We start from the raw sequence: 12,609 nt of genomic DNA, 5'->3' as shown, positions 1-12,609 counted from the left end.
CTTCCTTCCTTCTCCCTTCCTTCTTTCCTTCTTTGTTTCCTTCACCTCTTCCTCCTTCCTTTCCTTTCTTCCTGCTTTGCTCCTGCACCTCTTTTACTCTGTCTCTCCTTTCTTCCTACAACGATTTGCTGATTACACCTCCATGCCAGGCACTGTGTCAAGGACATCAGTGTAAACAAACCAGGCACGGCCCTTACCTCCCCACCTGAGTTGCCGTCTAATTGCCCTGGGTCACAGCCTTCTTGCTTCTCTCTCCCCTTCCTCACAACTCCTGCTATAATGAACATGTTTGCACAGTGAGGTACATGATTATAATAGCTAGATCATAAGTCAGAGAAATGAATGCCCAATAGCGAAAAGTCCAGATATCTGGGGACTTCGGGAGGAAGGTGGGAAAGGGGAGGTGATTCTTCCAGAGCTCCTAAAAACATACTCAACCAGTGTCTGGGTGGGGCAAGAATGGGAGGGAAGGTAATACAAATTCTGCTCTCACCCTTCAAGATCTGGCTGTAGAAGACTATTGATTCTAACTCCCTGAAGTCTAGATAGGACAAGGCAGTTTGGTGTCTGGACAAACTGTATAGTGACCATCCAGCTTATTCACAGGTGGCATGTGAAGTGGCTGTGGAGTGAGCTGGGTCTGGGGGTAGGAGGGGACCCTGGTTTAGTCACGGATTGTCTGTGTAAACCGGAAAGACTTAGCAGTCTTCTCTGATGGTCACAGTCTATAAAATGGGGATAAGTTCACCTCCCAAGTTGGGGATGTGTGATGAGAAACTGAGATCATGGTCCAAAGCACTTGTGTGCCATAGGAGCTCTCCAGGAGAAGGCCACATTCCTCCAGTGCCCTCTGTCCCCAGCGTGGCATAGCCTGCCGGTCTCCAGCATGAGGGGTCCAGGCATCCGGCTTCCACCGGGACCTCACCGCGGTGTGTTTGCCTCTCCCAGGGAAGTGTACCGCGTGACAGAGAGTCTACAGCGCGAGAAGGCGGGGCTCCTCAAGCAGCTGGATTTCCTAAGGTGCGTCGGGGGGCACTGGCGTGTGCTGAGAGCACTTCCCAGAAGCCTGGGGTGGGAAGGACCAGTCTGAGGGTGTCATTCTTGCCTGTGTGCTGGAAACACATGCTGCTGAGAGAGCACCCTCATTCCCTTGGTCCCCATCGCAGTGTTCGGACCACTGAGTAGCCACGCTGTTATGTTTGGTCCATTTACACGCATGCCCACATCCCTCTCCAGTTTATTCTTCCCGATGGGGAGGATCTACCCCACTCTTCTGAGCCCCTCACAGGACCGCATGTGGTACGTCCTCACGTGGGAGCGGAGCTGGGTTTACTGAGCCTCTAATCTATGCCAGGAATATTATCTCTTTCATCTCAGCAAAGCTGTTAGGTAAGTAGGGCCCTTAATTCACAGGATTAACTGATGGGGAAGTCGTTGTCAGAGGAATGAAGTAATTTACCACAAGTGACGCAGCTGCTCACTGACAGAGCCAGAATGGAAATCCATAACTTGGCTATGTTCTGTTCATGTTTGTGGAAGAAGTATATGAATTGCAAACAGAGCACCAAGAAAAAGCTTTCTTAGCCTTCAAAGACCCCCAGCGATACATTCAAGGTTTACTGGTCTGGAATGTGCACCACCCTCCCCTCCTCAAAGAAACAAATCTGTGTGGGGAAGGATGGAATGTTTGATGTTGCCCATGGTCACTGCCTGCTGAGCACTTCTTGGTGAGGAAACAGAAGGACTTTGGGTTCTGATTTCTGAAGCACAAGTGGTTTTGAATCACTTCCCAGTTATGTTGTGAAAGTTTTTGTTTTTGTGGGAGCAAGGGTAGCTCATGGTGTCTGGCATCTCTGATGCTACCCGATGGAAAAGTGCTTCAACCTGAATGGATTTCCGATTGCGCTCAATACGTGATTCCATCAGGCCTCTGGAGCCAGGGGACATGCAAAGGGGTTTCTAGGTGGCCAAGTTACAATCCATTTGTGAGAAGGTTGTGCGACCCTGGCTGTTGGGACCCCGACCCACGGAGGCAGGCACTCAATAGACTCGAGGCAGGACGCATGGTGACCGGTACCGACTTTATTGGGATCTCCGGGCGACTCAAGCGGGAAGGGAAAAATCGCGCGCGCTTTCTTTGTTCGGTTGACTTTATAGGGACAGAGGGCCTGGGGCGGTAGGAGAGCTGACCTGGCAGGTAGTAATTGGCTAGGTTGATTGCTGGGCAGGAGGCCTGCCGGGCGGGAGCTTGTGGGACGGGAGGTTACGGGAGAGCTGGTGGGGCGGATGGTGATTGGTTCAGTGGGCCGCTGGGCGGGAAGGTTGCTGGTCTTGGGTCCGGCCAGGATAGAGTGAGATAAGGGACCCTCCCTGTGGGGGAGGAAGGGCCTTCCTTTTCGGGAATTAGGCCCTTTCCACATGGCTGGGGAACGGGGCCAAAAGTCCTCTACCAGACAAAGGTCTTGATTCTTAGGGAGGCTTTAATGAAAGGAAGAGAACAAAATGTATAAGGACAAGTTTTGGAGTCTTTTTTTCTATTGCATTCAGAAAATATAAAAGGGTATATTCAAAAAGAATGAGCAGGGGAGAATGACAAGGCAGCTCTCTACAAATACTTGGGGGTCTTTTTAATGGAGACTCTCATTTGTGCAGAATCACAGAAGGCCTGAGGCCTTTCTGTGCCATTGATCCAGGGTCACCAAGCTTAAGCCCCACTGGCTAATGAAAGCTGAGGGGTGGAGCGAAGCCCCAGGAAACCACCAGGATTCAAGGGACAGAGAAGGCTGAGATGGGGCTGGGGGACAGCAGGAATGCAGAGGGAGGGCAGCGTTGGGATGGTGGTGGAATCAGGACAACAGCTGGGGTGTGACAGGGTGAGAAGGGCTGCCATCTGAAGGACAACAGGTGCAAAAGTGAGCGATTTCAGGGCACTTGATTAGGAACATGCACTTTGAAGCCGGATCCGATTCAAGACCCAGCACCTCCTCTCATTAGCGTGTGTGACCTTGGGCAGTTGACTTAAGCAGTCCGAGTCTTAATTTTCTCATGCCTACCTTACAGGCTGCTTTTGACAATTAGCTGATGTCTGTGAATAGGAATCACAGTAGAGCAGCGAGGAGAACCAAAGCAAATACGTTTCTTTAAACACCGAGGCTTCTGTATGGAGAGGGCCACACAAAGCAGCAAACAACGCAGCCTGCTTTCCAAAAAAAGGTGGGACTTTCCAGGTCTCCCAAGGTCCTCGCTCAGGTGCAGGGGTGCTAACTCACAGCTCCGCGAGGTGTGAGGGTCCCTCTGGCATGAGCAGCTCAGTCTGCCATTCTCAGGGCTTATAAAATAACCTCCATGCCCCTCCTGACTTGCTCTGGAGGCCCCGGCCGCATGCCTGCCTGCTCACCTCATGGTGGTAACTGAAAACAACCCGGGCACATTCCTATTGTTTTCTGCAAGACTGGGGGAATTGGAAGTCAGTTGCCCAAGCTGTGGCACCTCAGGCCCCACCTAAACTCTCTTTCTGTAGTCTACAACACACTTAGCAGAGTGCCCGGCCCACAGTAAGTGCCCCATAAATGGCTGCATTGTGATGATTAGGACCTAACCATGGCTGTGCCCTCCCTTCCCCTTCAAAAGTGTGGGTTTGTTCAGAGGCCGCTGGCCGGAAGAGTCACGGAATCACAAACCTGCTTAGGACTTGGACAGCATCTGGCCCTCCGTCTCCACATCTTGTGTTAAAGGATGAAATTCCCAGCTGTGAACCTCAAGTGCATTCCACAGTTGCACTGCAGACCCAGTCAACTCACTTTCCCAACTGCTCCTACTTTAAGTCCTGGAAAAAGGACTCCTCTTTTTCCATCCTCACACCTGCTCCTGCTTCACAGCCGGAACCATTAGATAAGAGCTTCCTCCTGTGCCCACGTCTCTGCCTTCTCTTTATGGTGGATGCACTCCCCATGCTCATCACAGAGGCCACCCCTGCCCGCGTGCCCAACTCACCCTCTAGAATGAGACTCTGCCCCTTCCTGCCCCCTCAAGGACTATTCCAGCATGTGTTCTTTCTCTCCTCCATTGTCATTCTATCTCCTGTGAAGATACCTACAAATAGATTTGAATATGTCTTGTCTGACATGTCTTGTCTTCGCATCCCCACCCAGCTGCTTGCCATTTCTTCAGTCCCTTTACAACAAAACTTTCGGGTGAGCTGTTCGCATATACTCTCTCCACTCCTTATCTCCTTGTCTTCACATTCTCAACCCAACAATCAGGTCTTCCCTACGCCCCCTCCACAGAAACAGTTCTTGCCCAGGTTGCCAGTGACCTCCATGTTGTTAAAAATTATTCATCAAGTGTCAGGGCCCCACCCTTGCCCCCAGCAGCCTATTCTTAGCACTGCATCCAGAGGGATCCTTTGAAAACTGGAGTCAGGTCAGGACGCTCCTTTGCCATCTGCTTCACCCCCACCCACCCCCCGCCCCTTGGCTTCATATCTCATTTGGAGTAAAAATCGAAGTTCTTGGAGGGGCGTGGTGACTCACGCCTGTAATCCAAGCACTTTGGAGACCAAGGTGGGTGGATCACCTGAGGTCGGGAGTTCAAGACCAGCCTGACCAACATGGTGAAACCCTGTCTTAAAAAAAAAAAAAAAAAATCGAAGTTTATACAGTGGGCCACAAGGCTGTGAAGAGACAGGTCCCAACCACCATCCACTTTTTCTCTGGCTTCATCTCCTAACTACTCTCCCTTTGGGCACTCTACTTCCTCCATTCTGTTTCATGCTCACACTAGACACATCCCAGCACAAGGCTTTCCCCTAGCCTCTCCTCTGCCTGGAATGCTTCTCCCTTTCCTTCAAGGCTCTCCGCAAATGCTGTCTTATCAGTGAGGCACTGACCTCTGTAGTTGAAATATAACTCCACCCTCTGGCTTCTTTTATTCCATTTTCCTCCTTTATTTACTCAATAACAATTATCCCTTCACTAAAAGACAAGTTCTGTGAGGCAGGAACTTTTTGTGTTGGTCATTGGTGTGACCTTGATGGCTGAAAGAGTGCCTGGCATGCAGTGGGTGCTCAGGAGACATTTGAGTGAATCCGTGCATGCATGAATAAATGGTGCACAGAGAGAAAGAAAAAGGGAGCCCAACAGGAAGCTCCCAGGCAGAACTGGAATGCTGCGGTTGCCCTCTGTAGGTGGTGCCCCTAGTAACAGGAGAGGCTATGCATAATCCTGATGGGCCACGGGTGTCTCAGTCTATCCCTGCATCTGAGTGTACCTATCTGTACACACAAACTATCCCCTACCATTAATCACATCTCCAAGGAGGGAAATTCCACCAACTCCCTGGTCTTCCACACCATACCTTCCCCTGCATCCATCTGACCAGTGAATTGGCTGCCATCAGAACTGTCAACTACAAACTCCATGTTTAAATAGATTCTCCTTTACCATCCACAGGGAAAGGAACAAGCACCTTCGGGATGAACGGGACACATGTTTTCAGGTAACTGGCTAGTTCTCCTTTACCTGTGGGGGACCAAGGGCTGTGGTCCATGGGACAGCCCAGCAATGTCCTGACACTTGGGATCTACTTGGCAGGATGACGGCATGAAAATGTTTGCAAATAATAAAAATTCAGGGTGGCCTACTCGGTAACAGTGTGTTAATTTTCCGAAAAGTAATGCAGTTTCCTCTTGGCACAGCAAGACTAAAATATTTGGGAGGGTCGCACATTTCTTGGATGCAGAAATGATAGTTCTACCCATGAGATGGAGCAGTTGAAATGTCATTATCACTTCTAAACCAAACTGCTCACAGCTTTTTTCTTCATTTAAATTTTTATCTTGATGACAATTTTGCATTTTATACTGTCATAGAACATATTAGAGATGTGCATTTCACTATTTTCGTACTTGATTTTGTGAACAACTTTTCTCTACCCTATAGGAAAGGACCCCTACTCTTCCACACCTGAGTACCATGTCTCTCTCTCTCTCTCTCTCCCTCTGTATATACACACACACACACACACACACACACACACACACACACACATATATATGTAGTGCATGTATAGTGTGTATATGGGGTGTGTGTGTGTGTGTGTGTATATATGTATATATACACACACATACTCACACTTTCCTAAATGGCATGAAATCCTATGCTTATTTAAAGGTCTTCCCTGTGGACCACATTGGCCAAAACCTAGGATTCCATGCTCTTACTCATCTTCCCCTTTAGACAGGAGCCACTGGGTGCTCTGAAGGGAAGGAAAATGGAGGCCAAATTGATTGATGTGGCTTCCTAATTATCAGGATTGCCATCCTATCCATTTTATGTGAGTCCCTGAGCAAATCATTTACCACCATGGATCATGACCCGCTGTCACATGTGGAAAGTGAATTCCCATCCCCCCTCCATAGCGTAGGAATCTTTGAGAAAGATTCTTGGAAAGGGGATGATATAAATTGGACCCTTAGTTGAACAGTGACCTAGATATGGTCAGCAGAAGGCAGCTGGTTTGCCCTAAATTACATCTGACCTGCTTTACAATTGCAAATCCCCGGGGGACTGCATTACACCACAGTTTCTTTTCCATCACTGACTGGTAGCAAACCTCTCTGCCGCCCACCTATGTGTACTATTAGAGCAAGGCTTATGCCTACACATGTTTGTTTGATGATGATAATAGTGGTAATTGTTTTAGAAGTAACACTGAATTTATTTTAAAACTTCCAACCAAATGTCACTCTAATCCCTTCTCCTCACTTCCCTTTACCTGCCTAACTCATTCTGCTTTGAAAGGGGCATGGAATTAAGAACTCCAGTGGGGAATCAAAGAAAGAGGGACAAATTGAATAATAATTGAAGATTAATTTGGAACCAGCATAGCCATACCTTCGGGGGCTCTCAGAGCACGGCAACTCCTCCTCTCATTAAGGATCATTGGGAATCATGGGATGGCTGATTAACGAGATTTTTCTTGCGAGCTAACTTTCCCGCCTCATCTCCTAGAAGACATCTGTCAGGGAACATATAGGCAAAGGGGGTTGTAAACCCCTGCTCCACCCAGGTTCTGTGTTACAGATGTTTGAGTAATTTATCTACACCCAGCCTGCTTCCACCAAAGAGCTGAACTACCTCATGCTAGCTCAGAAGCTCTGGACAGAACACTGAGTTAATTGATCCTCCTGGCTAGTTACTTTCTCATTACATCGGAGGCTTTAGAAATAAAAAGGGATTGGAACCATACAGAATAGTGTGAATAAAGATTCACAGAGGTTTTTTTTGTTTGTTTGTTTTTCGCCTGTAAATATTTTCTCTATTCACAGAAGCTTTTTATGTCTGTAAATATTTTTTCTTTTTTTTGTCTGATCAGGTGTGGGGGCTCACTCCTGTGATCCCAACACTTTGGGAGAGTGAGATGGGAGGATCACTTAAGGCCAGGAATTCAAGACCAGCCTGAGGAACGTAGCAAGATTCCATCTCCACAAAAATTGAGAAAATTAGCCAGATGTGGTAGGGTGCCTCTAGTCCTAGCTGCCCGGGAGGCTGGCGCTGGAGGATTGCTTGAGTGCAGAGTTTGAGGCTGCAGTGTGCTGTGATCATGCCATTTCACTCTGACCTGGGAGACAGAGCAAGACCCTGTTTAAAAATATGGATATATTTTTTCAGAAGAGATAAATGTTTTATGGGTATTTTCTATATGCATTAGAAATGTGTATGGAAAATATGCATCAACACCTATCTCTTCTTCTTTTTCCTTTTACAAATTATCCATACTCCTGTGAAGAATAGCATGATGGACCCCAGGCTCTAAACTGCGTATTTGTTCATTGATTAGATAACTAGAAAGGAGATGGAGGGATTCTGGTGAAGAGGGGGTGATGGCAAAAGGGAAGAGCTGGTAAATGCTCACAGGAAGACCAGAACACTGCTTACTTCCTTCAGAGTTCTGTGTAGAGCCTGGTCTATGAGGTGGGAACCATGAGTCCTTTCTGTTCAAACATCGGGGCAAATAGGCGTGGATCTCAGGGCATTTTGTGTTTCTACAGAAAGACAAGGCAGCCAAGGCAAACGCAGCTGCTTCCAAGGCAAGCTGGAAAAGAAGATCTGGCTCCGTGATAGGCAAATATGTGGACGGCAGAGGGATTTTTAGGAGGTAAGTCATCTCCACTTGCTCATCCCTTCATTCTTCTTGTGCTCATTGGGAGCTGGCTCTGGGCCCACACTCAGTGCCTGCTGCCCCGCTGAGAGGTGGCCCTGATGAGGAAACTGAGGTCAGCTGCACTCACTCCCCTCAAATCTTGGAACACACGACCCTCCCTGTTCTGACATCCAAGCCAAAAGGGGAATGTGCAGAGCAAACCCCCCAGGACAGACCATTATCTTCTGAGACTGCCCCACCCTATTGTGTGTCTGCAGAGAGGGACTGCAGAGCAGCAGAGGAGAGGAGGCAAGGGAGAGAGAGAGATGGAGGGTGGAGCTGGATGACACTCTGTTGTCTGCTGAGCAGAATGGATGCGCTTGGTATTTTAGGAACATGACTATATTGGCTGTGAAGGTTAATTAAAGTGTCAAATAGAATCTCCAATAGTTAACTCCTTTTACAGACAAGATTAGGGCAATGACTTAAATTTAATTAACTCTAACATAACACATTTTGTTGCTCTTGGGCAGTACATGATTGAGCTTGAACACCCAAGGGTAGGTTCATTGCTCATTCAGAGATGAGACTAACTGGCCTCTCCTGCCCACTTTTCATTTTGGCCTGTGCTGTGTCCACATAGATGGCCACAGAGGGACAGAGGCATCCTGACCCTTCGGTGTCAGACCCAGAGAGACCTTGAAGACTGCAAGCATGAAGTTAAAAGATATGCAAAGGGGACGTGGCTCTGGAGATGTAAATCAGCTCATCAGTAAAACCTTCGGGCCTGATCATCATGCATTCCTGTTCTAAATAGCTGAATAATGAGATACAATTTGAGAGCCAAATTTCCGCAAATAGCGGTTGGCCTGTTGATTCCTCAGAACTGAATGGATTGATTGATAGAATCAACAGACGTTTACTGATTACCTACTCTGTACCAGACATTCTTTTGAGTTCTGCAAAGGCTCCAAAGATAAATTATACATAGGTCCTACCATTAATATCCATTATTAAATGCTCACTTAATCCATATTTGTTGAGTATCTACTATGTGTGAGGTGCTGTGCTATTTGCTGGATATAAAGTAGTGAGCAAAATAGACCTACCTCTGTCTCATCGAATTTCTGGTTGAGTGGAAGAAGCAGGGAATAATCAAGTAAGCAACGAATGGTGAGCCCTGAATTCTAACACAGACTTTGCTGTCCCTACTGATGGCAGAGAGCACTTGGTGGCAAAACCAGAAAGGGACTCAGTCTTGCTACGATGCAGGTGTTACAGAACGGCAGTAGTGCTTGAGAATTTCCCAGATAAAAAAGACTTTTCCAAGAAATGCTTTGTTTTAAGGCCTGGTTAAGTGGCTATTTCTTTTCTGGTTGCAAAGCCTTTGGAAAAATATGCTCTCTCTCTCTCTCTCTCTCTCTCTCTCTGTGTGTGTGTGTGTGTGTGTGTGTGTGCATAGTTGCTCCTGTGTACACACAAATTTTCACTTTTGTGTGTATAAGCAGAGTAGAATTAATTAGATGGGAATGCCAACTGTGTTCTAAAACAGATAAGCACTTAATAGGCCTGATACGATATATAGGAAGTTTGCTGGAAAGAGGACATTTGTTAAGGTCCCCCCTGTCAAACATCCTTTAAGACAATTTCTGTGAGGCCTTTGCTCTCAAAACCTGAAAATACAGACTCTGCATTGACCCCACATCCCATTGCCCAACTCCCTGCCCTGCCTATAGCTTCTCCTTGCCCTTAATGCTCAAATGCTTCTAGAAGCAAGCGTGCGCTTAGGCCTCAGAGGCCACTGACTCCTGATTCTGACTTCCAGGGATACAGAAAGAGGGAGAGAAAGGGAGAGGAAGGAGAGGTCGATGAAGATGCTCTGCCTGGCTGTCTTCTGATCCAAAGCCTATTGTCTAGGGGGCAGCAGACCTGCTGTGTCTGGAGGTGGGGCCCCTCCCAAAGCAACAGTACCCCTCGCACTGTTGAGGATGTTTTACAAGCATGTCTGTTTTTATGCATTGTCTTATTTGTGAATAGAGCAGACAGGTCACATTTTACAGCAAGGCCTGAAGAGTTGAAGTGTCTCACCTCGGGACACACAGTTAATCAGGGCTGATGCTGGGAGCGCAGTGAAGGCCACCTGATAATGTTAATCGAGGTGTTTTATATCTGAGCCTGAGACTTTTTCTTCTCAACCTGTGCTTCTCCTTCCTAGCAGCCTCACAATTTGTAAATGATGTATTTATCTGTGCCATTATTGCTTTAGTCCCCCGCTAAGCCAAGCTTTCCGTGAGGACAGGTACTATGTCCATCTGTAAATGGCTGCTCAATGCCTGCTCATCATCATTATCAACATCATCATCAATCACCTCTGTCATCATCTGCCTCAGCAGTGGCAGCAGGCACCGAGTGGAAGCTGCTGAATGAGTGAGCTGCAGAATGCTGGCTCGTTTGTTTTTCCCTTCCCTGGAGTGCTCTTCTCCAAAGGCGTGACGCTCCTTGGTTATCTGTTTGTCACAAAAGCTGTCATGCAGTCCATACTGAAATACTTTGTGAAATCCTTCCAACTCTTCTCTCTTCCTGCCCCAGTAGTCAGTCAGAGGAGGAGGAGGAGGTGTTTGGCATCCCAAGGAGAAGCTCCCTGGGCCTGAGTAGATATCCCCTAACAGAAGAGGAGCCAGGAGCCGGGGAGACAGGGCCTGGGGGTCCCTACCCCCGGCCACTCCGCAGAATCATCTCCATTGAAGAAGACCCCCTGCCCCAGCTCCTGGATGGCGACTTTGAGCAACCCCTGAGCAAGTGCCCAGAAGAGGAAGAGGTCTCTGACCAGAGGGTACAGGGACAAATCCAGGAGGCCCCGCCCTTGAAACTCACCCCCACATCTCCCCGAGGACAGCCTGTTGGAAAAGAAGCCCTGTGTAAGGTAAGGGACCATCCTACATTGGTTCGTGGACATCACTCCTATGATCTGTCTCTTGCATTTGAGGTCAAGAGCCTGGAGACACAGCTCAGAGGGTCAGATGCCGCAGGTCTTGCGATTCAGCACATTTGTGTCCTCCAAATACCAACTTCCCCTGCTTAGCTGAGTGTCATGAGGGGAGACTCAGGGGTCCTGATACATTCTCCTTAAACTTCTGTTGTTTGCCCCCTTCCCGACCCTGTGCTTTCTTCTGATTCAGATTCAGAAGCATTAATTGAGCACCTACTAGGCTCCTAGCATCCAATTTCATGCACTTTTAAAGTTGCATGCCATGTAACTGCTCTTAGCAGAGCCAGTATCTGTTTTAGAAACTTTGCATACCATCATTTTTCTCTTGGTTCTTAATCAGCAAATCACACTTTCATTCCAAAATTTCCTGCCTACTCCTCCCTTCAGTGTCCCTGCACTTCCCACCAGGTCTTCCTACTAAATTCTGTAGGAAAAGGTCTTTGCCTCGTTTGTGACCCAGGCCTCGGAATAGGCTCCTCGAGCCCTGATCCTGCACTCAGCCTTCTGAAACAGCTTTAGAGCCATCCATAATAGTCTGAAAAAGAGGCTCCTCCCTGCACGCTGTGACAGCCATTGAGAACTGAGCCTTTGCCACCTTGAACTTTCCCCAGTGGCTGCATTAGGGGGTGTGCTACCTAATGGACTTTCTGGCATAGGTTTCGGTTCTCAGGCCAGGATTAACACTCATGCCCACATATCACTCCTCAAAGGCCCTAGTGCAAGGGGAGAGTGGTGAGCTGCGTGGCAGCGATGTGGGGTCCCCTTCCCTCTTGCATACCCTTCCACATCCCCTTCAACTCACAGACCTACCCTTGATGGCAATAGGTACAAATGGGGTCTTATATAACTCCAACATGTCTCCCGAAAATGTGAAAGAAGTGTCCAGAGGTCAGTAGTTGACAGGGGTAAAGAAAAAGTCCCAAGCATCCACAGCTGCTGTGGCATTTTATCCTCACCGTCATCTGATGAGTCAGGTCAGAAGTGTATTCTCCCCATTGACGGATGGGAAAGTCGGAGCTCAGAGGGAGAGGCCAGCCCCACCGTGATGGGGAGCCCAGCCCTCCTCACCAAGCCCTCTCACTTCTGTGCCCGCTCCACGAGGTCCTGCTGCTGTTTTGCTGGGAATAGAAACGGCAGCAGGGAGGAAGTATGAGTTACTAGCCGCTGCGTAACAGCTCCAGCAGAAGGTATGCTCGTCTGAGAGCTACTGCAAGGCAGGCCCTCCCATACGAGGCTGGTGAGGTGCAAATTGGTACAACCCTTCTGAAAGCCATTTGGTAATATGAATCAAGAACTTAAAAATACCGCCGGGCGCGGTGGCTCAAGCCTGTAATCCCAGCACTTTGGGAGGCCGAGGCGGGTGGATCAAGAGGTCAAGAGATCGAGACCATCCTGGTCAACATGGTGAAACCCCGTCTCTACTAAAAATACAAAAAATTAGCTGGGCATGGTGGTGCGTGCCTGTAATCCCAGCTACT

General features: G+C 48.2%; 1 protein-coding gene across 3 annotated transcripts in view; it reads left to right on the top strand.

Annotated features, from left to right (window-relative positions):
- Positions 1–12,609, top strand: part of CRACR2A (calcium release activated channel regulator 2A) — a 138,830-nt gene that overhangs the window by 103,059 nt on the left and 23,162 nt on the right. For 2 of the 3 annotated variants that reach the window (XM_017546061.2, XM_017546063.2), the window contains exons 10-13: positions 949–1,020; positions 5,451–5,496; positions 8,051–8,157; positions 10,732–11,065. In XM_017546061.2, coding sequence (XP_017401550.1) covers positions 949–1,020; positions 5,451–5,496; positions 8,051–8,157; positions 10,732–11,065 — 559 coding nt within the window. The remainder of the gene's footprint in view (positions 1–948; positions 1,021–5,450; positions 5,497–8,050; positions 8,158–10,731; positions 11,066–12,609) is intronic. The other variant, XM_017546065.2, reaches the window with a different exon arrangement.

This window comes from Cebus imitator, unplaced genomic scaffold (genome assembly GCF_001604975.1).
Source record: "Cebus imitator isolate Cc_AM_T3 unplaced genomic scaffold, Cebus_imitator-1.0 Scaffold187, whole genome shotgun sequence".
In the NCBI taxonomy this organism is placed as follows: domain Eukaryota; kingdom Metazoa; phylum Chordata; class Mammalia; order Primates; family Cebidae; genus Cebus; species Cebus imitator.
This window is presented reverse-complemented; position numbering and strand designations above follow the sequence as displayed.